We start from the raw sequence: 26,576 nt of genomic DNA on the forward strand, positions 1-26,576 counted from the left end.
GCACTGGTGAGACCGCACCTCGAGTACTGTGTTCAGTTCTGGGCCCCTCACCACAAGAAGGATGTTGAGGCTCTGGAGCGTGTCCAGAGAAGAGCAACGAAGCTGGTGAAGGGGCTGGAGAACAAGTCGTACGAGGAGCGGCTGAGAGAGCTGGGGTTGTTTAGCCTGGAGAAGAGGAGGCTGAGGGGAGACCTTATTACTCTCTACAACTACCTAAAAGGAGGTTGTGGAGAGGAGGGAGCTGGTCTCTTCTCCCAAGTGACAGGGGACAGGACAAGAGGGAATGGCCTGAAGCTCTGTCAGGGGAGGTTCAGGTTGGATATCAGAAGAAAATTCTTCACAGTAAGAGTCATTGGGTACTGGAACAGGCTGCCCAGGGAGGTGGTCGAGTCGCCTTCCCTGGAGATGTTTAAGGAACGGGTGGATGAAGTGCTGAGGGACATGGTTTAAGGGAGTGTTAGGAATGGTTGGACTCGATGATCCAATGGGTCCTTTCCAACCCAGTGATTCTGTGATTCTGTCTGTATAACTCAGATGCGAAAAGGACTACTGAGAGGCGAGGGGCAAACTGTGAACTAAACTGTTCCTAAGCACGATGTTTTCGATCAGAATTTCAGCAGGTAGAGAAATTATTTGCCAATATAAAAGAAAGCAAGTGCAGTTGCTATGAACACAATTTATTAGCAAAATAGATCAGAATCATCAATACTGCACTGTCTTCGATGGGACTTTAACAAACTGATCTGGTCTTGTTCCTTTTCGGCATACCTTCAAAATACAAATGCCCTAGAAATAGCAAAGCCTCACTAGTTTAGAAGCTCTATGAAGTGAAAGCATGTCCTTTCAAAGAAATAAAAGTCTATTCACACAACTGCGCTACTAAAAAGTCATCTGAGAATCTTTGTTAACAGTAAAACACTGGGCACTTAAATGAGACTTTTCTACACTTAATTAACATTGTTCTCCCAAGTAACAAGTGATAGGATGAGAAGAAACGGCCTCAAGTTGTGCCAGGAGAGGTTTAGATTGGATATTAGGAAAAATTTCTTCACTGAAAAGGTGATAAAGCACTGGAAGAGGCTGCCCAGGGAAGGGGTTGAGTCACCATCCCTGGAGAGTTTCAAAAAATACGTAGACATGGCACTTCAGGACGTGGTTTGAAAGGCATGGTGGTGTTGGGGTGATGCCACGACTTGATCTTAGAGGTCTTTTCCAACCTCAATGATTCTATGTTGCTACAACATTTTGCTACCAAGGACATTTTTGTATTTCCATTTTATCCTGGACGGTACAACAAAATAGGTTTTGTTTTCATTCCTTCTTAAAAGCATATCTTCCTGATTCACATGTTGAAAGTTTGAGCTGCTAATAAGATGGAGATAAGTAAGAATACTTTAACTAAAACAAGCTGAAATGAATGCACCCTTCTACAGAAAGATAAAAGAATAATTAAACTGAAACACACAGATGGACTGAGAGTACCCATAACAGTTTACTCTGACCTTAATCTGACTCAGCTCAAATTCTTAACTTCAGTTCCACGTTTGAGTCCAGCACACAAAACTGTCTCCAACGTTACAGAAATTACATATGCTTTGAATCGTAAGGTTACTTACCTTTTTCGGTTCTGCTTTTGCTTCTAAGACTCCTGATCCTGATAACTGTTTCTTAAGTTCTTCCAATTGTGAGGTTAATGATGCAACCTTGGCTTTGTTTTGCAGCTTCAACTTGGAAAGTTTGGCATCAGCAGATTCCTTCTCCTCCTACAAACATAAAAGTCATGAAAGACTAAATTAGCTACATGAACAACTGCATCCCTCAATCCTTCCATTAAAAAAAAGAGACAGAGAAATCTAAAGCTATCACCAAAAAAATCTTTCCCCCGAAGAGACAGTGTCATGTGCACGAGGTCTGCATATATAAAACAACCTTTCTTTCAATATTTTAACTTTCTGCACATGGTTATTATTATTGTATAGAATCCAGGGCATTATAATGTTAAGTATTTTCCTATTTTTTGATAGCAATACAAATTCAGGGCTTGATTGTTTCTAACAATAAGAGTTAATATTTTTTTGATGCAAAAGGACACTTTCACAATACAATAAAAACATATTTCATCTTGTTTAAAGAGGTTACTGAATTTAAACTGAGTTTTATAAAATTCCATATTCTAACACTTGACTGTTTGAGTCCACAGAAGACTGACTTTTTTAAAGTGTAAAAATAGTCTCTTGCAGGAGCAAGCTAACCTTACAACTGGCTGAAAAAAACAACAGAGTAAGGAATAACAAACCCTCAAAAGTCTTCAGGATATTAGATATAAATTCCTTCTACTTCCATCCTTCCTAATGCCAGTCAACAACAGAGGATAATACTTAGCATTAACAGCAAGATCATATACAGCAAAAAGATACATGTAGTGGAAAGAGAAATAAAATATTATATACAGAAATTCAGTTTGAGGTACACTGGCAACTCATTTAAAGTCCAATATTGACTTGGATGATGCTTCTCCCCATATATAGCTTAAAATGCATACCTAGCTCTTGGAAAGTCAGTCTGTGGCTTGCAATTGCTAAGTGCATCTGCTCACGCAAGGATCATGTTGCCCACATAATACCCAAACCCAGTTATAATTTTAGAACAGAAGACACTGGCAAAAAGCAGTCACTACAAGGAAACACAACAGCTGACTGTGAACAACGCTTCCTGGGTTCCTGGAGTTGCTATAACTGACTATAAGCCAGTATCTCTAAAACTAGCTCATGATAAAGAGGACTGAAGGGTTTAAATAAAGAGTCTTTTTGCCCAGAATACATGGACAGTACCTTTAACTGAAGATCTCTATTTCTAAGCTCGGCATCCTTCTCTCTGACAAGCTCCTTCAGCTGCGTTACCAGCTGCTCAGTACTTGCCAGCTGCTCAGTCAAATCTGCCACCGACATGCCGCTTGCATCTCGTGAGCCTCCAGCCTGTGGATATGAAGTACATTTTGAACAAACAAAACACTGCAGACAATGCTGCTTCTGCAACAAAGTCATCAGGTGGTGTTTGTTCAGGGTTTTATAAACACATTCAGCAAATGCTATTAGTATGCAACACTAAAATATACTGTATGTACCTATACCAGACGTTTTTAGCAGGTTTGATAGATACATGGAATGAAAAATCTTCAAAACTCATTTAGGAACATCTGTCTGAAACACAGTAAAACCATGAAACCACCCAAATATCTAAAACCGAATTTCCTCATCTACTGGATTTAACCATAACAACCAGTAGCAGAGTTACTGAGCCTGGTGGCAGTAAATTCTTGACACTGAACACACTAGACACAAAAATACACTGGGGATAAAGCTTATGTAATTCCTACAGATGTTTTCTTAAAGCAAGATAAGCACAGCGAATAGGAACAGAGCAGCTGTGTTCTGTGGGAAAGATTAAATACCAAGCAGACAGGAAGCAAGAACCCAGTCTGTCTTTGAGAGTCCTAAAACTGAGTCATGGTAGAACTAGTTAAGCAACTTACTAACGAAAGGACAAATACATACAATTAGTATATCATCAACTAAAGGCTCTCTAGGTCTGAAACTCTTAAGGAAATAATATTTAATAGTAATTCAATACTTACTACTGTTTTCGAAGGAGAATCATCTCCACTACCCCATTTCCACATAGTTTCACGATGGCTATGAAAAAATAAATGAAATAATAATAGAATAAGTGACTGTCAGATAAGTGTAATTAACTCGTATTTCTCTCTACATATTTCCCCTGTAAAATGTTTGGAACAAATTTGTCCAATTCTGACAGCACCTCTGACCTCCACCACTTCAGTTCTCAACAACTAGTAATAAAATTATGTATAAAATATGCATAACGAGCCTTTTCTAAAACCTGCTAGACAGTAAAATGTCAATGCTATCAAAAATAATCCAAAGTTTTTAAAGAGTAAATGCCATGAAGTATTATTCAGCACAGTTATAAACAGTTATAAACAGAAGACAGAAACTACACTCAGTTTGCTAACATTTAACGTCACCTCAAACACTGCCTGCAACTGTAACAGGGATTGTATCGACGCATACAGCTATAAAATCATACGTAAAGACTAAAAACATGAAAGAACACCAAACTGCATTAACTGCTGTGTGACTACTGCAGATCTAAAGCTATGTGGAGTGTTGCAGCTCTTGCGGTCACTGAGCAGCACAGACAATGCCCGAATCCAAAACTCCGGGAACAGAATCATAGAATGGTTTGGGTTGGAAGGGACCTTAAAGCCCAGCCAGTTCCTCCCACTGGATCAGGGGCCCCAGGCCCCATCCAACCTGGCCATGGACACCTCCAGGGATGGGACATCCACAACTTCCCTGAGTGCCTCACCACTCTCATTGTGAAGAATTTCTTCCTAATCTAAATCTTCCCCCATCCAATTTAAAGCCATTCCCCCTCATCCTATCACTACATGCCCTTGTAAAAAAAAACTCCTCAGCTTTTTTGTAGCCCCTTCAGGTACTGGAAGGCTGCTCTAAGGTCTCTTCTTTTCTCCAGGCTGAACAAGAGAAGCAAGTGAACAGCAAGTGTTCATTGCTGCTTTCGCTCACAATCAAGGACCACAAGTTTCTAAATGGCACCAAAGTACCAGAAACATACACAATTTGATCATGGAAAACTGTAGCTGCCTAATAAACAAAAGTACAGGCCATAAGAATGTTTTAAATAGCAAAATCCTATAGGCAGAATAGGTACAAGGCAGCTCAAAGGTTAAGACCTTTACTGGATAACTCGGTTGAGGAAAAAAATGAGCAAAGTCTACGAAACAGCCCAGGCAATAAATTATAAATTGTGTCTTCTTTTAATCCCAAGAGCATACTAACAGACCTTGCTTGGCCTCTGGATAATATTCCCAATAGCAGCACAAAGTGGAAAAAAAGAAGTTGTACCTGTTCAGTAATTTTCACTCGCAATTAGCAACCTCCAGAGAAAAATAATCTGTCCTTTCTAATCCATATTATAGTCTTAGGAATTACATGTACCCAGATCAGAACCAAATCTGGAAACCAGTTTACAATAAACATTAGCATGCAGCTTATCTCAGACAGCATGCAGAACAAGAGCAGAGGCTGCTTTTAAAGCTGTTTATCATTTCAAAGCTAAAACCTGCAATCACAGAATACAATCTATGGCCCACGTTATCTATAAGGCTACACTGGATTCTGTCAAAAAGCTTTTGTAACATTAACATCCACAAATGAGACATGGGTTTGGGGATGGGAATTACAGAACTTGTAAGTAAAAATCTCCTCTTACAATTCCTCCAGAGTTGTAATTTCAAATCTCTTCTCAGTGAAAAGCTTGTTTGCAGATACATAAACAAGTTACCCAGGTATAAAGAGGACAAAATGACTCACTAGATGTAACGTGGTGGTGCATCTGCTTTTAATTTATGACTATCACACAATCATAGAATGGTGTTGGTTGGAAGGGACCTTCAAGATCATCCAGTTCCAACTCCCTACCATGGGCAGGGACACTTCCCACCAGACCAGGCCAATATTTTAGCTCATTTCCAGCTCTGACTGACACTTTTGCTCACTTCACCTGCCAGTATTCCAGTCTGAATGCCTTAACTGTTACTTTCTGCTGTGTTTTTATTTACATCAGGGACACCAAATATTGACAAGTTTTCCAAATCAAGCTGGGAAATAAAACTGAACAGACTTCCCAGCATCAAGTCAATGAATAATATGGCTTGCTTTTCTTCTAGGGCAGAGACAGCAAGTTAAAGCACTTAAGTTGCAATTTGAATGCTAGACCACTCAACTCAATCCCTCCTCCTTGCACTACATCTGAACACAATTCAATTAAGTTTTCTATCACCATTTTCATTCCTTTGAATGAAGGCTTAGGTCCTGCACATAGTGCTACCAAGCATCAAACACAGGAGCAGCAAGGAGTCCAAATTATCTGTGGCTACCCTCTCTGAAGTTTTCACAGTGACGGATAATTCGTCTTCCCCCTCTAAATTCAAACAACTCACTCTCAAGGTTTCACACGCCTTATCACTACCAGCACCTCATCCTGCTCTTTATCTTCCCTATTGGGTTGTACTCAATGATCATAGAATCATAGAATGGTTTGGGTCAGAAGGGACCTTAAAGCCATCCAGATCCAATCCCCCTGCCATGGGCAGGGACACCTCCCACTGGATCAGGTTGCTGAAACCCTCATCCAACCTGGCCCTGAACACCTCCAGGGATGGGTCATGTTGAAGGTCTTTTCCACCTCCAGGGATGGGTCATGTTGAAGGTCTTTTCCAACCTAACTGATCTATTCTACTGTGTTGGCAACCATTCTTTGCTATCCACCATGCACTCTTTTCCGTTAATCTCTTCTTCTCTAAAGAACAATAGGCAGGATAGTCAAAGCTTTCACAAATTCCATAAAATACAACACTTGATTTATGAAGTAAGTTTCTTCTGATGCTCGAAGTACAAATGAGGTTTTGGCCCTTATTGCAATCAAAAAGTAAAGTCCCACTGGCAGCTTTGCCTTCAACCTCATCCATTCCATTGTCCCAGCACTAGCTGCAGCCAAATCCAGCTAAAAAAACTAACAGCGTATTATTCATCTGGGTTGTTTCCAGTCTATTTACTCCCTTGAGTCAGACATCGTAGGGCCCAGCACAAGCGGCACCCAGGAGCACACAACAGCAGACAGGATGGATTTCAGCAGCATCTCCTTCTAAAGCAGTCACAGATGTCCCACAGCTTGCGGGTGACCAATCCACAAGATAAAATATTGAACTGCATCATTACAAATACATCTTTGGATCACTACCCAGGCCAAGAAACAGCCTACTGATACTCACAGAACTACTCATGTTTGTCTAACTTTCTCCACATGTATTCCAAAATCATTCAGATATAAAAAATGGCTTCAAAGAGCATTTGAGTTCTCTCCACGAAGCTACTACAGTAGAACCTTTCCCCCTTCTCTTGCAAAAATACAGACAATGGGAGGAAACAATGAGGCGCAACTCTACTCCTCTTGCTTCCCAGAAAGGTAACGGTGGTCCCCTTTCTCCTCTCTTCCACAAGACTACAGAAAAGCAAACAACTGCAGAAGTGTCATCTAAGTGTTTTATTATCTTAAATCCATTTCCTAGAACAATTTTGTGCTTTAAACACACACACTGAAAGAAAAGCGTTTGAACTATTCTCTTATTGTATGTGCATATTTTTCTTTCACGGCTTGCCAAGATGTTGGTTCTTCTGCTGATTAACCAAACTTCTTTTTAAATGGTCTGTGCCATTTAGAACTTAAAAGCTCTTGAACAAAACTGCACACACGTATGACATGCAGCAAAGAAGCACAAACACAGGAGCTGTGTTAATCAAACCACAAGCTCTCCGTAAAGTTCATAGAACAGTACATCAATATAGTTATTACTTGCGTCTATTATAAACACCACTTATTAATAACAACAACCACATTTTCCTCTTAATAACAGAAGCAACAACAGAAGTGTAATTTTCTACAGTGCACAACCCCCTGAGAAATCAGACATCGGGGCAGACAGCCCAGTGAAGAGCAGGTGCGTGCATGGAGCAGAGCACTAGCCATTCCCAGCAGAGCAGCCCGAAGCAGTTCCTTTGCCTGCTGCCCCTGCGGGTCCCTCTGTCCACTGCTCCTCTCCCCACTGCTCCAACAGGTCCCTCTCCCTGCTGCTCCTCGGCCTGTTACTCCTTCATGTCCCTCTCACTGCTGTTTCTCTCTCTGCTGCCCCTGCAGCTGCTCTCCCTGATGCTCCTGCAAGGCTCTCTCCCTGCAGCTCCCTCTCATGCATCTCCTCTCCCTACAGCTCCTTTCCCTGCAGCTCCCTCTCCCCGCAGTTCCCTCTCCCTGATGCTCCCGTAGCTCCCCTCCCTACAGATCCCTCTCCCTGACGCTCCTGCAGCTCCCTTCCCTACAGATCCCTCTCCCTGATGCTCCTGCAGCTCCCCTCCCTACAGATCCCTCTCCCTGACGCTCCTGCAGCTCCCTTCCCTACAGATCCCTCTCCCTGCAGCTCCCCCGCCCCACAGCTCCTGCAGGGCCCCCTCCCTGCAGCTCCCTCTCCTGCAGCCCTTCTTCCTGCAGCTTCTGCACCTCCTCTATCTGCAGCTCCTTCAGGGCCCTCTCCCTGCAGCTCCCTCACTCTGATGCTGCTGCAGCTCCTCTCCCTGCAGGGCCCTCTCCCCGCAGCTCCCGCAGCTCCTGCAGTTCCCGCAGCCCCCGCAGCACTACGAGCTCGCTGTGACCGGAGGGTCACGACACGCCCCTTCCCCTCCCCCGTTTCCGCGGCTCCCCCCGCGCTGAGCGCCTCCCCTCCGCGGCCGGAGCCCCCCTCGGAGCCGGGCACGGGGCAGGGGCACACCGAGAGCCTCCACACACACCCCCGCTGCCCGCTCGGAGGGAGCGCAGCGAGCCCCGCTCTCACCTGGGGGCGGCCGTGCCGAGAGCCCGGCGCCGCCTCCCGCCCCGCCGCGCCCCCGAGCAGCGCCCCCGCGCGGCTGGAGGAGCGCCCACAGCCCCGCAGGACGGACACTGCGCCCCGGCCCCGCCCGGTCCCTCCTGGTCCCTCCCACTCTCTCAGTCCCTCCCAGTCCACTTCCAGTCACCTCCCCGCTCCCTCCCATCTCCTCCCCGTAGCCTGCTGGTCCCTCCCAGTCTCTCTCGGTCCTTCCTAGTTTCTCCCATCCCCTCCCAGTCTCACCCAGTTACCTCCCTGGTCCCTCCCATCTCTTCCCGTTCACTCCCCCAATCCCTCCCAGACTCTCCTGGTCCCTCCTATCTCCTACCGGTGCCTCACAATCCCTCTCGGTCCTTTCAGTCTCTCCCATCCCCTCCCATCTCCTCCCGGTCCCTCCCAGTCTCTCCCATTTCCTCCTGGTCCCCTCCCGGTCCCTTATAGTTTCTCCCGTTCCCTCCCCCTGTCCCTCCCAGTCTCTCTCGGTCCTTCCCAGTCCCTCGCATGCCTTCCCGGGCCCTCCCAGTCTCTCGGTCCTTCCCAGTCCTTCCCATCCCCTCCCAGTCCCTGCCAGTCCTCCCATCCCATCCCGGTCCCCTCCTGGTCCCTCCCAGTCTCCCTCGATCCCTCCCCGTCTCTCCCAGTCACCTCGCCGGTCCCTCCCAGTCCCTCCCATCTCCTCTCAGTCCCTCCCACTCCTCTTGTTAGGAAAAGAAATGTTGCTTTTTGCAATATAAGTACTGATTTTTGCCCAATAAAGACCAGAGACAAAGACACCCAAAATTTTGTGCTTCATATAAGTTGGGTCTGCAGTCAAAGTTGAAACGCAGAACGATGCTATCCATGTATAAGATGGCAATATCAGTGCTAAACGATTTTGTGGTTAAAGGGAGAAGCCTAAAGAGTTCTAAGAAACCAAAACCCATGGAGTCCTGTACACTCGCAGTCTCTCCCAGTCCCCTTCCCGGTCCCCTCCTGGTCTTTCCCAGTCTCTCCCAATCCTTTCCATTACCTTCTCAGTCCCTCTCCCATTCCCAGGTGGCTCTGGAGAAAGGATCCAGATATCTTCCATGTGGATGGGACTGTGCTCATAATGGAGTTAAAATTCAGCAAGGAAGAGAAAAGCAAAGCCCTCTGATAAATCTCCTGTAGAGAGAAGGAATTCCATTCAGTGGAGGTTTCAAGCTTGGTTAGGGTATGGGTGCCCGTAATGTCACAGAATTCTCAGCTAAGCTGTGTTGACCAAGAACAGAGGCTAAGAAGCAGCACAGAGAAACCCAAGAGCAAAGAGTTGAAGTCCATGAGGTGTTCCAGCCAAACTGGGGCACCCCAAAGATGGTTTTGCACAGAGTCCTTATCTGCTTCTAATCACAGAATCACGGAATGGTTTGGAGTGGAAATGACCTTCAAGATCATCCAGTCTCAACAACCCTGCCATGGGCAGGAACACCTTCTGCTAGATCAGGTTGTGCAAAGCCTCATCTACCCCGGTTTTGAACATCTCCAGGGATGGGGCAGCCACAACTTCTCTGGACAACCTGTTCCACTACCTCACCACTCTCACAGGAAAAATGTTCAGACACAACCCAATGTTGGCATTTTGTTGATTGTTCAGGAGCATCTTTTATCCTTCACAAACAGATCTAAGGTTCCAAGAAGCAAAGTCATTATTTCCAGGGCTGGGCTGTCCTTTAGTTTGTTGTCCTTACACATGAAGAATGCAAAAGCCTCCAGTAAAATCCCATTACCTCATACATTACGATGTATAAAGAGCTAATATCTATATTAACAAAGTTAAACCACTTTCCTGCTATAAAGACTGGTTGCTATATAACCAGGGAAGGGAATTTTCATATCAATAGCTAAACTGATCTTGCTTCCAGGAAGAAGAATGGATTGAAAACCACCTCCAGCTTCCTATGGGGTAGAACATTATTATAAGTACAAAAGCAAGCTGTACCTTGTGTCTGACAGTGGCAGCTTTTATTTAGAGAATACTTTTCTTCCCTGTGTGCAGACCGCAGCTTTCTAGCAGTGTGTGGCACTGTCCGGCTTCTGCTCTGTCCCACCTACAGCCCCTGCATTTCCCAGACAAGTTCATCCTGTAGCGTGTGGAACAGAGAGAAAGCATTCATTTACAGGGCACTACAACATTCAAATGACTGGAAACAGGGAGGAAGAAACCCATCAGATTTTAAAAGAGATTAGATTTCAAGATATGGTTGTCTTTTTTATCACTTTAAGCTTTTCCTGGTGCAACACTGCAGACTCTCTCTTCATTAGTTTTGGATGTGAGCTAAATAATTATGCTGCATTGTGTGTGTTCTCATCCGTGCCTTAAACATTTAATAATAGGACAGATGATGATGACAATGGGTGCCTGAAGTCCTCTGGAAGAAATTAGTGTCTCTGGAAACAGGAGTATAAGCATGAAATGAACTACAGCGCTGCAGGCTTGAATGCAGTGCAGAGTATAAAGGCTTCTTCCGCAATTGTAAAAATGGAGAAAAAAAGCACTATGTCGCACCCTCAAAACACTGTTGGGCTAGCTGGTGATTCAAAAATACTGTGGATTTTGATGAAATACAGAGTAAACAGCTCCCTACAAAGCATCAGAAACTTTCAAGCTACTATTCTCACAGCTTAGTCCTCCACCCAGAAAGGCACAAGGTAGACACTTACGTTTGTGCTGTTTCTTGTTTCAATTTAGGTTTATAGAAGACTCCAAAAATACCAGAGTGCATCTGACCACAACCTCCATCTAACAAACCTTCAGGATTCTAGCTCCATCCTCAGTATCTCCAACACCTTGTTTGTCTTTCTCCAAACCTGCCCCAAAGTAGTTGGAATAGCTGTCAGAAAGGAGAAAACAGGAATGAATACGCCGCCAAAGTGGCTGTTTTAAATTATATCAAGCATCAAACCAACCCTGTGCAGTGAGGAACGGTGAGTTACTATTCCTGAACAGCAGCAGCGTGGCATGAATAACTCAGCTAGGCTCAGGATGGTGCTGGGAACTGAATACCAGGAGCATATAAATCAATGCGAGATGCCCAACCACTTAAATAGAACTAACTTTGGATCATATGCAGAGATTTTCTTATGCAGGAGGGAGGGTTCAGATACAATTGTCCAAAATGTTAAGTCCATCTATATTCAGGTATATATATTCTGATGCTGTAAATTGTCATACTGTAATAATCAATGCAGCAGATAAAGCCATAAAGATAACATCATCTGCAGGTCTTTATTTCAACCCAATGTATAAAGTATTCTTGGAAAGGTGGGAGTGGAAATAACAATCTACTTCTTTCAGCAATCCCACAGCCAAATTAGCCACTCTCTTCTGCCTCTATAATGCAGAATGCTGTTAGCAGGGTCCTGTTAGTTCAAAATTAAGATTGTTTTATCAAGTCAGAAAGCATGATGTACTAGATTCTGCCCAAACACACGTGGGCATTTGACAGATAACGTTGGCTTGGATGTTTGGACCTACCTCGCAGCCTAACTTCCCCACTAAGATACCGACCCTAGGAATGACTGGATTTACCTGTGAGATCCAAGACCCTTGGAGACACTCAGAGGTTTGGATTTATTAAACTCTCTTCCAGCTGCAGGAACACCACTGTTAGCAAATGCATTTAATATTTATATAATAGCAGTATCCAGATGCCCTACTTAGAGCAATAGTGAGTTACTTAATGTTAAGTTCTGTGTTGGGACTGCTTTGTTATACTAGCAATTCCTCCTCCTCACAAAATAAAAGCTCCTCACTGGTCAACCTTCTCATTTCTCTCACTCCATCAAGCAGTGGGAGGAATATGCTTGCTCTGCCTGACTGTTTTGTTCCCATGCATCTGCTTCTATTCACAGTTTTATACATCCTGATATAGCACGGAGCCATCCCATCTTAATCTTTAATGAGCCATGGTAAAACTAGAGAAGGATTTCAGAGAGGATAAACCAAAATCTTTACCAGCCAGGTATATCAGCCTCACTTTCCCACCAGCACCATAGGGCTTTCAAGATCTGTTTGCCCAAGTCCAAGGCAAAGAACAGCAAGTCACCACCACGCAGAAGGCAGGAAAGAGGAGGAATTCAAGGAAGAATTAAGGGCAAAGATGGATCACAAGAATGAATTTCTGCACATACCGCTTGCTGCTACTGCAGCTCCCATTTGCTAGCTCCTTCTTCATATGCCTATAGGGAAAAATAACTCCTTTGTGAACCTATGCCCCAAGAAAGGGACTAACGGTTATGAGAGCAATGAATATTGAGAAGTAGATGCAGGGAAGAATATTCTTTGATGGTGAGGTGGCCATCAGTATACAGTTGATGTGTATTGGCAAAAAACCAGCAAGTTCAAAGGTTAGCAGCTAAGGATGAAGTTTTAGTCATGCCACTAATTCAGAACAGATTAAAACATTTAGATAATTACAAAGTAAACCCAAAAGAAACCAGACAATAGTGGCAAGTTACCCAGCACTCAGTGCAGAGAGCAATAGGACATTGGCACAGCAATACACGAGTTCACCCTCAATATATTTTGCATTACAGCAAAAAGGACACAGCAAAACCACACAGAATATCTGGCACCTGCACTTCCCAGTGAGGGTGGTTTAAACTTTGGAGTCTCTAGGGTTCAAGACCCGTTTTGTGGCACTCACTCCAAAGATTGGGAATAACCCCAGGGACCAGTATATGATGGAGGATGACCAGTTGGAAGCAGCTTTGCAGAAAAGAACTTGTGGGTCCTAGTGGATACCAAGGTGAACATAAGCCAACAATGTGCCCTTGTGGCAAAGAAAGCAATGGTATCCTGGGCTGCGTTAGGCTAAGTATTGCCTGCAGGTCAAGGGAGGTAATCCTTCCCTTCTCCTCAGCAGCGGCAGGATCACACCTGGGGTACTGTGTCCAGTTCTGGGCTCTCCAGTACAAGAGGGTCTTGGACATACTGGAGAGAATACAGCAATGGGCAACCAAGATGATGAAAGGACTAGAACATCTCTCCTATAAGGAATCATAGAATCATAGAATCACCAGGTTGGAAAGGACCCACTGGATCATCGAGTCCAACCGTTCCTATCACTCCCTTAAACCATGTCCCTAAGCACTTCATCAATCTGTTCCTTGAACACCTCCAGGGAAGGTGACTCGACCACCTCCCTGGGCAGCCTGTTCCGGTGCCCGAGGACTCTTTCTGTGAAGAATTTTCTTCTGATGTCCAGCCTGAACCTCCCCTGGCGGAGCTTGAGGCCATTCCCCCTTGTCCTGTCCTCTGTCACTTGGGAGAAGAGGCCAGCTTCCTCCTTTCAGGTAGTTGTAGAGAGCAATAAGGTCTCCCCTCAGCCTCCTCTTCTCCAGGCTAAACAACCCCAGCTCTCTCAGCTGCTCCTCATAAGACTTGTTCTCCAGTCCCCTCACCAGCTTTGTTGCTCTTCTCTGGACACGCTCCAGAGCCTCAACATCCTTCTTGTGGTGAGGGGCCCAGAACTGAACACAGTACTCAAAGGGCGGTCTCACCAGTGCCGAGTACAGAGGGAGAATAACCTCCCTGGACCTGCTGGTCACACCGTTTCTGACACAAGCCAAGATGCCACTGGCCTTCTTGGCCACCTGGGCACACTGCTGGCTCATGTTCAGTCGGCTGTCAGCCTTTACCCCCAGGTCCTTCTCCTCCGTGCAGCTCTCCAGCCACTCTTCCCCCAGTCTGTAGCACTGCATAGGGTTGTTGTGCCCCAAGTGCAGGACCCGGCATTTGGCCTTGTTAAACCTCATGCCATTGGTCTCGGCCCAGCAGTCCAGCCTGTTCAGATCCCTCTGCAGAGCCTCCCTACCCTCCAGCAGATCCACACTTCCACCCAGCTTAGTGTCATCTGCAAACTTGCTGAGGGTGCACTCAATGCCTTCATCCAGGTCATTGATAAAGACATTGAACAGGGCTGGACCCAGTACCGAGCCCTGAGGAACCCCACTTGTGACTGGCCTCCAGCTGGAGTTAACTCCATTGACCACCACTCTTTGGGCCCGGCCATCCAACCAGTTTTCGACCCAGGAGAGTGTGCGCCCATCCAGGCCAGAGGCTGACAGGTTCTGAAGCAGAAAGCTGTGAGAAACTGTCAAAGGCTTTACTGAAGTCCAAGAAGACTACATCACAGCCTTTCCCACATCCAGTAGTCGAGTCATATTGTCATAGAAAGAGGATGGAGCCAGGCTCTTTTCAGTGGTACCCAGTGCCAGGACCAGAGGCAACAAGCACAGCTCAAACACAAGGAAACACTTTTTCACAGGGAAGGTGACTGAGCATTGGCACAGGTTGTCCAGAGAGGTCATGTAGCCTCCATCTTGGGGATATTCAAAAGCTGTTTGGACATGGTGCTGGGCAACTGGTTGTATGTGGCCCTGGCTTTAGCATGGAGTGGGACCACATACCTCCAGAGGTCCCTTCCAGCCTCAGCCGTTCTGTGACTTCCCAACAGCTGTTCAGTTCTTTGTAATTCGCCCTTACGACTGGAAAAGAGCTTAAATTATAGGCTATCCAACAATAGTGTCATAATTAGATACAAATAATAGTCAAGAAACTATCATATGCACTGATCTCACTGTTAAATAGACTGAAAAATCATTGACTTAAGAACAGAGGTGTATGTAAAAGTGAAGAGACAAGACTGTACCAAGGTTATACACACAAATAACCGATTGTTGCCAGAAAATCCTAGTGAGAGTTGTTTGCTCTGTAACTCGGAGCAGAGATTGAGCTGGCTTTGAAATGTATGCAAACCTAAAGCAAACGCAATTATTTGCACTGATGAGATACTTGTATGTAGAATTGATCTCTGGTACCCTGTGCTCTCCTGCCATGTGTGCAGATATTATCTTACTATGATTAAATAGAAGTATATTTGATCTAAGGTGTTGATGGCTCTGGTTACCCACTTTCGAGGGCTGGCCGTCAAGTCTGGACATAATACAGCATTATGTGGGAGAAGCATCAACGTTCAAGCACCAGTCACTGTTTAGCAACTCTTTCTGCAGGAGAGAGCTCCCCAGTCAGAGCATGCAGGCTTAGGAGATGCGAATACATAACAAAATATGAAACCTTGCATCACCATTTAGCTCATAAATGCCATAAGATGAGAATAAGCCTACAAAAGTACTGTAACTTTCCCAGGAAAGGGACAAAAGGGATGCTTTCCAGAAAAAATCTAGTCATTTTTCTTCAAGTTGTTTGCCATCATAGCAGTTGCCTCTGTGAATTCTTTTAGTTTGCTACGTGCATTCTCACCACAAGAACTAAACGGTGTTCCTGTTGATCTGTACAAAAGCAGTGGCCTTCTAGAGCACAAAGCACATGGACTTATTGCTCAAGTTGCTTCTAAAAGAAAATGAAGGAGAAATATGGTAGATTAGACAAGAATATGCTCAAGGCCATAAAAAAACCCCAAACCAAATACTAAAAAATATTGTTCAAACAATTATCAAGAGACAAAATAGAGAGATTTTTACACTTATTAAAGAAGGAATATTCTGCTTATGCACACCGTGCAGCAATCAAACAGGTTTTAAAGTGAAAATCATCGAAAGAGACATTGACAACTTCGTAGAGCAAAACTGCTGCAACCAGGATAGTTTAAGTATAAGGAATCTATCAGCTAGTCTAACACAAGATATCTTCTCTGCTACAAACCTACCCCAACTCTATATTGAGTCAGTGCTTTAATATCACTTTTTCATCTGAAATGAGCAAGAACATGACAAATGGTGATGTATCAGTGGAAAAAAAGTCATTGTGCAGAAATCACTGTCTTCTAAGTGTCTGCTTTTGTTAATTAGATGAGAAATAAAAAGGTGGAAGGACAAGAGAGTGGGAAATAAAGGACTGTTTTCTTCTTTCTAGCACACCAGATCACAGTTTTGACTACCTATTAGACTAAGAATGCACACCAAACAGCTCAAAGTATAATTAGCTTTTGAGAGAGAAGGAAAATACTGTTTTCCAGTTGTCTGGCTTTGTAAATATGAACTACAACTCTTTCTATTCAACTTGCTTACACACTTCAAGTAAACAGCTTCTATTAAAATCATTTACGACTTGAGGAGTATCATATGCAACTGTTTTTCTGCTTGAAACAAATACTAGAAGTTAGCTAAAGCTAAGGACTAACGAGGGGAGAGGGGAAAATGGAGAAGCAACAAATGCTTCCACAAAGAAATCTATCAGTATGTAGGAGAATACAAACATGATAATGGAAAACTGCAGACAGGATTGCTGAGTGCCACCATGGTAAGCATGTTACAAGCCACGCTTCAGTTGTTAAAGCTGTCACACAGGGAGAACTCTCTTTCCCCCCCCCCAAATCATGGGATACTGGCACCTCCAACAAGTCAGTTCTTGAGCAGAAAAGACTCAACATATTCTACTGCTTCCCCCCAGCACCACATCACTGTTAAGATCACCAACTCTCTTTTCCAAGCATAGAATCGTTTGAGTCAGGAGGGACCTTAAGGGTCATCTAGTCCAACCCCCTGCAGTGAGCAAGGCGGTCTTCAACCAAATCAGATTGCTCAGAGCCCCATCCAACCTGACCTTGAGTGATTCCAGGGATAGGGCATCTGCCACCTCTTCAGGTGACCTGTTCCAGTGTTTCACCACCCTCACTGTAAAACATTTCTTCCTTATACCCAGTCCACCTCTACCCTCCTTTAGTTTAAAACCATTACTCCTTAACCTATCAAACAAAGCAAATCATGACTCTGCCATAACTAACCAACTACATGTAGCACCCATCTCCAGAGAAGAAGCGAGAGAGGTCTACTTGCACTTATCTAAAGTCTCTGGATGGGAAGTGTGGATGCATCTCACATGGAAACGACTAGTTAGATCCATCTCTAAATATCCAGCACACCAACAAACAACTACGCTCTCCACATTTTCTTTTTTGACATTTTTATTAATCAAAGACAGCACAACTTCCACATTTTGAGTGATCAGATTAATCCGAAGACGCTGTCACAGCTAGAAGACAAGCTTAACCAAAAGATATACTGCAGAATACATCATGGATTTGGAGTAACACCCTTGTTATGACTGGGTGAACTGTTGTCACTGGCACCCTGCAAGAGCACAAGCAAGGGTCTTCAGAAAGAGAATATGTCATTGGCAATGGACCACGACTCTTGCAGGGACATGTCAAGAGCTCCAGAAGACAAAAAGGAGCATTTGGCATTGTACCTGACTGAGAGGGTCCCTAAGAACCAGAGAAGTATCAAAGGTCTGTCTCCACCACTGAGGCAGAGCGACGTGCAGACCATTTCATCCCCAGACCTCTCATACATACAAACTGAGCATTTTTTATTCATGCTGTATAAATACATGTATATTCTTGTATTAGCATTTATAGAACTACATAAAAGTCAAAATATAACGTTCTACAAGGTTTTGTTTAATACTCTTAGGTGGAAGTTTGAAGGCTTAAGTTTACCTGTCACTGTTCCCAACAAAACCCAAAAGCTAACTGTGTGGGAAAATAACCTAGATGTGCCACCTTGATTCCTTAGCATATTATAAAGAATTTTCAGTGCTCCCATAAATACTCAGTGCAAAGCACATGCTTTGTTAAAATTCTAGACATGGATGAAGTGTAAGGGGGAAAAAAAAGCTTGCAGAAGAAGCTGCCATGTGTTAACTGCATGCTCAGAGAAATTATAAAAAGAGAGAAAAGTGCTCTTTACTTATACAACATTATTTTGGTTTGAGAAATGTAGGTGTTTTCTCTCAAAATAACAGTACTTACAAGATTATATCACTGGCATGTAAAAAAGAAGAAAAATGTTACAGAAATGGGAACAAAGAATCTACATCACTTGAAACTTGAAAAGTATTTCCATATTCATTGTGAGGACTGCAGAAAGCTTATACTTATGACCCAACATTTCTTGTTTGCACAGCAAATCCACTATTTGGTGTATGACAAGGGAACTTCCAAAAAAACCCCAATCCAACACCCAAAAAGCCCACATAGAAATTCCAACCAACAATGACAATTTATGGGATGGCAAGAAATGCTGTTATTGTGTTGATGGTTGGACCTGATGATCTTAGAGGTCTTTTCCAACCTTAATGATTCTGTGATATTATCATTTTCCAGCATAAAAATCTACAGTGTTCCTTCTTTTCACATCATCCACTGATGTTTGCCTAGGTTCTCCCAAAAATAACATTACTTATTAATAAGTTATTTTTCCTCATGAATAAAACAGGCCCAAATACCCAAATTCACTATAACTGCTAACAATATGCATCTCCTTCCCATGAATGGAGACAGCCACTGAACAGATGCAACCTTAGGAAACAGAATTTAAAATCATTATAGAATCATAGAATGGTTTGGATTGGTAGCGATCTTAAAGATCATCCAGTTCCACCCCCCTTGCCATGAGGGACACGTCCCACTGGACCAGGCTGCTCAAGGCTCCGTCCAACCTGACCTTGAACACTTCCAGGGATGGGGCAAAATTAAAAGGTAATGTTTCAGCCCATGGTTAGGAACTGAAAATGTGGCAATTCAGAAAAAGAGTTAACGATCCTGTATAATTTCAGCTTGAAAGTGCGGCATACAAATCGGAATTATTACAGAAGCATCCATAGCATGGTCATTACAGAGGCAATACTGAAGGCTGCTTTGTTAACCCGAGTAATTGCGCTCTCATTGCACAAGTCGTGTTGGCAGCAAAAGAAATCAAAATTATCCAACTGGAAGAATTCCGCAATATCATTCATTCGGCACTGGGATGCCTTCCAGCAGGAGAAAGTTCTCAATTTACCTAAAAAAAAAAAAAATCAAATAGATTAAGAAGGTATTGAAAGTAATGCCGTTTTCGGTATGGGGAGAGAATCACTGCCTACACTGACACAAAATTCCTTTCTTAACTTCTTTTCAGGTGCTTAGAAGCTTCCAAACTTGCCTTCAATAGGAATTTAGTAGCGCCAATAGTGATAGCAAGCCACGGTTCTGCCTCCATAGGCCCTCCTGTAGCTCTCAGCCATCCGTTAAGAAAGCTTTCTAGCTCAAGCTAACCAGTGCTTCCAATTCAGCCCAAATCACACACTGAGAGGTACAGGGTAAAGGTTGAGCAATAGCTGCACTAGGGCTCCTGACAGAGGAAAACAGTGCACTACCATCCAGCTCAACCTGCATTGTTCTTGCATTGTCCCACAGCACGGGCGTTCTCTCTCCACAAAGCTCAGTGACCCCAGTAACTCAAGCCAGTTTTTCTGCTGAGGACAAGTCCCGTTGGATAGGACCGGTTTCATTTCCAGAAGCAACATGCAGAAGACAGAGCTTGAGGAGTAGAAGAAGCCTCCGCTTTTCTTGCTCATCCACCTGGACACCAGAGATCAAACAACTTGTCTTCTGTTCTCCCTACAACTCAAGTACTCAACTTCTGATTCTGACAATGGGCAATTGCTGTAGGCTGCACTTGAGAAAACCAAGAGTTTGTGCTCATGGGTTTAGGCCTAAGGGAAATAGCTAAAGAGAAAATTCCTTAGAAGGTAAGCAGTGCAGACTAGCATCCCGGCCCAGCGGGGCAGAAGCTTCCTTCCTTGACACCAAGTCATGAGCTTTAGCAGGGACCATCCCAGGGAACAAAGCAGTCCCGTTCCATCCTGGTTCCGGCTGTCCAAAGCCAGCACAAGAGGCTTTCTAGGGCTGAGGGAACCAGCAGGGAAAGAAGGTTATTCCAGTTGATCCAGTATTTCTGGTTTTCCAATGAAACTCCTGTCACTCCTAGTAAAAACAGTTACTTAAATGTTATTTAACAACTACAAGAGTTGCCCTGAATATCCTCAACTATCTTCCCGAGATGCAGGTGACTTCACCCACAGGAAAAGATCATTTATTTTAATAGTCCCAATTCATAAATGACTGAGTCTTTATCTGCAGTTTTATTTTCAGAGTTACACATGCTTTATCTGTTTTTAAAGTTCAGGGGAAAAGGTTTTGTATTCTAAAGTCATTGCTGACTTGTATTTGTTTCCAGCTCCCTTAGTTGGTGGAGGTTTCATTGGTTTGGTTTTTTTTAAATCTGGATATGCAGATATCTATATATATATGCTTGTACAAGTATAAATCGGCTATCTAAATCTTCATTCTTCAGTTGCTTGGGAGTCAAAATATTACCATCTACTGTAAGCATGACCTTCAAAGTATCTGCAACCTTCTTTTGCGTGAGGCTAAGAAATGCATGCAAAGGCTGGATTAGAAGCGTACAAGCAATGAAAACTGATATCACCGTGTTATTTTAGGTCCGTAGGACAGTGTACATACCAAATTTCATCTGCAAGCAAGTATCTTCAGTTTCTAAGCAAGTACTGTTAGTCTTGCACAACGAAGGGCTGTTCTCGCAGTGGTAACACCTTAGGGTATAACCTAAGAAGAGAAAGGGTTATCTTCACGGAATAAGAAAGTACTGGAACAGCAGCAGCATTAAAAAAGAATAAAAGAATAATCACTACCTGCATCGAACTGTCACAAAACATATGCCTGGTCATTAGACTCAAGCTAAACTTTACAAGCTTTTGTCAGTGTGCAAACTGAGACTGGCCATGTTGAAAAGAAGATTCTGAAGCACATAGGTAATTTTTAAAATGCTTATATTAATATCTATTTTATTTACGTATATTCATATGTACTTACATTTACTCACATTACTCATTATATTGTTCACTGCAGAATGATATAATAAATGTTTGCTTCTGTTATCTACTCTTAAAGATTGCCTCTTCCAAAAGGACAGACAAGAAGAGAGACTTTTAGCAGGATTTTATTCTACCACTTTTTTGTCACATCTCATTTCTCTCTCGTGCTGTACACCTGGTTTCCAATTTACACAACAGGAATCCAATTTTCTAGCAACAAACCAGAATAGTCTCTTGCCACATTAAGAAGCATCATATTCTGTACCCAATTCTCTCTTCTTTGGTGGTTACTGTCATTCCCCAAAGTGGTATTAAATAATCCAGACCTTTTTTTTCTGTTATTTTTTTTTTCCAACCTATTCTTCCATGATTTCCTCAGCCCATCATATCATCACATCAGGAAAGTCTCCCTTTTGTACTCACCACAACTACAAAAAGCAGCCAGAAGGATACAGGTGGTTAACAGGATGCTGTTCATCTTGACCATACTTCTTCCCTAACCTGAAGGCACAAATAAACGTTACATGTTTATTCTATTTAAAAGCTACATGAACCCAGCAAAATACAGTGAGGAACTGAGGTTTGAACACTTGATTCACGATGGAACTGAAAGCATTGGGCAGGAAACCAGTGAAAGAGAAAAGTAACAGCACAGAAGAGGGTTTCCAGTCTGAGAACTGAGCTTGAGCCCCGGAAAGGCTGTAGATTGCCCTCCTTTCTCTTCTCTGATTACACTACTGCACAGGTCTCCCTATTTCTGACAGCTTCAAATTCACCTCACACAAAGTGAGGCCATTTAGGTCTCAGATCCCTTTCTTTTACAGCATTTCCCCAATAACCCTGGAGCCAGGCTGTGCTCCTTTCTTCACTTCCACAGGATTGCAAGAGATTTGTCTGAACTAAGGGGGCTTTGGCCCCTCGTCTCCCCAAATTTCTCCTCTCAATGAGGTATTGACACAATAACCCACCAAGTGACTGCAGTGGTAGCTCCAGTCATCGAATCATAGAATAGTAAAACAGTTTGGGTTAGAAGGGACCTTAAAGATCATCCAAGTCCACCCCACTGCCACGGGCAGGGACACCTCCCACTAAACCAGGTTGCTCAAGACCCCATCTCACCTGGCCTTCAACACTTCCAGGACGGGGATATCCATGACTGGGCAACCTGAGCCAATGTCTCACCACCCTCATCATGAAGAATTTCTTTTTAACATCTAATCTAAATCTCCCTGCTTCCAATTTTTCAGTCCTCCACTATTCCTCTCATCCACAGATTGCAGTGAGATAAGAAGGTGAGGCTTTTTTTACCATATGCAACTCCAATGCAGTAGTATATTAGTTTGCACTACAAACAATAATATTCACTACTAAAAAAAAGCTCAGCTGTTGCAGCGAGTGGGCCACTCAGACCAGGCATCAAACAGGTGGAGAGGGAGCGAAGGACAATATTTGTGCTAGGAGGGGATGATTTCATGTTTGCCTTCAAAGCCCAAGTGGAACTGGGAGTCCCAAAGAATTAAAGGCATCCAGGTAAGAAGTTTCACTTATGATAAGACCACAGTGAAACAGTCACGTTGCTGCTCTTGACCCTGTTAACATACTTGAAGCTATTTCTATGCACAGCTAAAAGCGTGGCAGATCACAATCACATTGGGATGGAGGCTGTTTTTCCTCTCAGGAGGCTGATTGTGGGCTTGAAAAGATGGAGTCATAGTAAAACAACCTTGAAATCCTTCTCAATTGAATTTTTCTGTTGAAAAACTCCCCAAACAAAACAGACTCACTATTTTTTCTCCTGCCTGTACGACCCACTGAGCAGGAAACCCAAGAAAAGCAAAATCATAGTGTGCAAAACCAGATGATTTTTATGGGGTAAACAACTTTGTGAGAAGCTTTTCAAGACCAGAGGCTCGTGCCACAGGCTGGCAGTTCCCCGGCGTGTGGTGGGGAAAGCAAGAGCCACTCTGGACAGGAACAAGAATCTCCTGGAGAAGCTCTCAATGTTCCAGGAGCCCAATGGTGTCAGCAGAGTACAACAGTTTTGCCTTTTAGCAAAACAACCAAGTTATCACCAGAATAAATATAAAGTAGATTAATAAAAACCAGCATAACAGCATTGGCAGCAGTAAGTCAACCCATCTATTTTTGTGAAAATGAGTAATTTTTTCTGTCCTCCTGAATGACAAACAAATGAGACAACAGTAACATTTAAGCTTAAAAAAAAAAAAAAATAAAAAGAAGATATAGAGACAACAATTCACAACATGGCTTAAAAGAAGCAAAGCAGAAAACATTTCCTAACTGAATTTTCTAAATTGCTGGGTTTAACTCAAGCATTTGACCAACTTCAGTAACAAGAAAGAGCAATCGCTGTGGTTGTGAAACAGAATTCCTCTGCAGTCCCACCTGGGAGAGAGCACACGGACAAGCTCCGGCTGTGCTCATCACAACCTCAGAGCAGAAGGCAGCCAGAAAAAGAGTAAATAAGGGCTACAAGCCCTGTTCCTGCAGGGACCAGAGCATCTCAGCATCTTCTCGGGGATGCGCCACGCACCTTTGCGGCCACCAACCAGCTCCCACCTCGCTCTCTCCCATCTTTTTGGAAGCCAGGACCCTCACCCCATGGCTTGGAGGGTTCTCCAACGAGGGTCTCACACCCCAAAACTCATCACGACCCCCCCGGCTGCTGCAGCCCGCCCTGCTTAGCGCACTGCGGTGCTGCCAGCGTGACTGGGACCGGGGCCACATCCAGACCTGCTCCGCACACACTGTAAACACAGATTTCCACCCAACCCCCCGCCCCCCGCCCCCGAATTTCTAAGAAAACCCCTTCTTCCCTCCCTCGCTGAGGATCTTCCCTTCTCGCCGCTCATCTCGCCCAGCAGCATCTCTCCTCCACAGCGCCCGGAGGGGCTGCCCCGCGCTCCCCATCACCCCACTGTGCCTCATGGGGCGGGGGGCACTGGCTTTGCTCCACAAATCCTGGGGGGGCTTCGCTGCTTCCCCCTCGCATTACCTCCCTCTCTCCCTTTATTCACCCTCCCTCTACTCACCTCTTCCCTCCCCCTCTCGCCATCTCCTCCCCCTTTTATCTCCCTCTTCACCTCCCTCCCTTTCTTCCCCCTCCCCATCTCCCCTCCTTTATTCCCCCATCTCTTCCCCCTTTACTCCCCCCTCCATCTCGCCGTTTATTCCTCCCTTCCCATCTTCTCCCCCTTTACTCCCCCATCTCCCCCTCTTCTAATCTCTCCATCTTCCCCCTCTTTACTCCCTTCTCTTCACGTCCTTCCCTCTACTCCCCTCCCCATCTCCCCCTCTTCTCGCTTCCCGTCTTCTCATCTCCCCATCTTCTCTCCTTTATTCCCCTTATTCCCCTCCCCATCTCCCCCCCTTTACCCTCCATCTCCCCTTCTTCTCACCTCCTCCCCTCTATTCCCCCATCTCCCCCCTCCATTCCCCTCACCCTCCCTTACCTCCCTCCGCTCCGTCCCCGCCGCTCGCTGTGCCGGGGGTGCTGCGGCGCTGCTCTGCGGGCCGGGCCGCCCCCGGGGCGGGGCCGAGGGGCGGGGACCCCCCCTCCTTTACCTGGGCGACAAAACGAGATGGGGAACTTTCGGGAAGGCATTGCTGCTGGGTTCTGGTTAATCGCCTTATCATGGCATCATAGAATGGTTTGGGTGGAAAGGGACCTCAAAGCCGATCCAGTTTCACCTCCCTGCCATGGGCAGGGACACCTCCCACTGGATCAGGGGCTCCAAGCCCCATCCAACCTGGCCTTGGACACCCCAAGGGATGGGGCAGCCACAGCTTCTCTGGGCAACCTGTGCCAGGGTCTCCTCACCCTCTCAGCAAAATATTTCTTCCTTATTTCCAGTCTAAATCTCCCCTCTTTCAGCTTAAAACCGTTCCCCCACATCCTGTCCCTGCACTCCTTGATCAAGAGCCCCTCCCCAGGTTTCCTGAAGCCCTTTTCCATTCTGGAAGCTGCTCTAAGGTCTCCTTGGAGCCTTCTCCAGGCTGAGCAACCCCAACTCTCTCAGCCTGTCCTCATGTGGAAGGTGCTTCACCCCTCGGATCATGTTTGTGGCCTCTTCTGGACCCACTCCAACAGATCCATTTCCTTTCTGTGCTGGACAGAGGACTCCAGGTGAGGTCTCACCAGAGCAGAGTAGAGGGGAAGAATCCTCTCACCCAACCTGCTGGCCACACTTCTTTTGATGTAGTGTTTCTTTTGCACAACAAAACCAATCTATTTCTTGATCACATTGTGACGAGAGGAAAAAACAATTCTATTCAACAACTGACACAGTTCCACACAGTGGTAGGACTGAGGTGAAGCAGCAAAACATTTCCCCAAATTGAAGCTGCATCAAAAGAAAGTTCTGGTCATTGTTCGCTGTTCAGCAAGTGGAATCACCTACAACCTCATGAATCCTGGTGAAACCATCACAGCAGAGCAGCATTGCCAGGGAGTTACCAAAATGCACCAAGAACTGCAGTGTTTATGTCCAACATCGGTCAATTGTAAAGGACCAGTTCTAATCCATGACAACACTCAACCACATGTCTCACAAGTGACTGCAGAAGCTGCACGAACTGAGCTATAAACCCCTAACTCGTCCACCTTCCTTCCTCACCAGACCTCTCTCGCACGTTACCGGTTTCAAGCCTCTCAACTTCCTGCGAGAGAAGGTTTTCCACGACCAAGCAGTAGCTCCAAGTATCTTCATAGAACTCATCAGTTCAGGGCTCCAGAATTCTATGCTACTAGAATAATTTCTTTCTTGTTGGCAAAAATGCATAGATTCTAATGGTTCTTATTTTGATCAACACATTTTATTCTCAGTGGAGAGAGACCTTATGCTTTAAAGTTGATGCTTAAAAACAGCAATTATTTTTGCACCGACCTACTACAAAGCTCGGTAGTACCAGCTCCAATGATTTTTCATGAGGCTTGTTTGATGGGTGAGAGATACCTCCCATCCTTCACTAAGTAGAGCTGTTCCTATGCTGAATTTCTATCCCAGTGGCTAAACTTTTTCTTTGTGCCCATTGCACTTGCCTTACGCACACAGAAAATGGGGTTCAAAAGGTGGTTGGGGCAGCTCCAGAGCCACAAAGATCAGTGACCCCAGCTTCTTGGGTGGACAAAGCAACAGAATAAGAAAATGGGATTAGTTAGACTGCAATGAAATGCTCATCACCCTCCAAACCTGAACTACTCAGAACTTGAATCAGATTCTGTGGTTGGGTTACAGTAGTTGAGATTATTATTGGTCAGCTCAGCATCTGATCTTGTAATTGTCTTTGAGATTTTACCTCTTTTTAAGCCATAAAGCAAAGGAATGGAAGAGCAAG

The 26,576-nt window shown here is 44.5% G+C and overlaps 2 protein-coding genes across 3 annotated transcripts in view; both read right to left on the reverse strand.

Annotated features, from left to right (window-relative positions):
- Positions 1–8,553, reverse strand: part of LOC104062515 (golgin subfamily B member 1-like) — a 50,182-nt gene extending 41,629 nt beyond the window's left edge. The window contains exons 1-4 of the mRNA XM_054067183.1: positions 8,489–8,553; positions 3,635–3,692; positions 2,832–2,975; positions 1,617–1,763 (exon numbers count right to left, since the gene is read on the reverse strand). Coding sequence (XP_053923158.1) covers positions 1,617–1,763; positions 2,832–2,975; positions 3,635–3,679 — 336 coding nt within the window. The 5' untranslated portion in view covers positions 3,680–3,692; positions 8,489–8,553. The remainder of the gene's footprint in view (positions 1–1,616; positions 1,764–2,831; positions 2,976–3,634; positions 3,693–8,488) is intronic.
- An 8,904-nt stretch (positions 8,554–17,457) lies between these two features.
- Positions 17,458–24,771, reverse strand: CD59 (CD59 molecule (CD59 blood group)). Of its 2 annotated transcripts, none has more exons than XM_054068931.1 (4): positions 24,692–24,771; positions 21,642–21,719; positions 20,848–20,949; positions 17,458–19,342 (listed from the first exon to the last, which is right to left on the reverse strand). In XM_054068931.1, exons 2-4 carry the CDS (start codon positions 21,703–21,705, stop codon positions 19,149–19,151), a joined length of 360 nt encoding a protein of 119 aa, XP_053924906.1. In that variant the 5' UTR covers positions 21,706–21,719; positions 24,692–24,771; the 3' UTR covers positions 17,458–19,148. The 2 variants fall into 2 exon arrangements, with proteins under 2 accessions (XP_053924906.1, XP_009562681.1); XM_009564386.2 differs by lacking the exon at positions 24,692–24,771 and adding an exon at positions 24,055–24,172 and having other exon boundaries at positions 21,642–21,718.
- Positions 24,772–26,576: the final 1,805 nt, after the last annotated feature.

This window comes from Cuculus canorus, chromosome 5 (assembly GCF_017976375.1).
Source record: "Cuculus canorus isolate bCucCan1 chromosome 5, bCucCan1.pri, whole genome shotgun sequence".
NCBI classification, from domain to species: domain Eukaryota; kingdom Metazoa; phylum Chordata; class Aves; order Cuculiformes; family Cuculidae; genus Cuculus; species Cuculus canorus.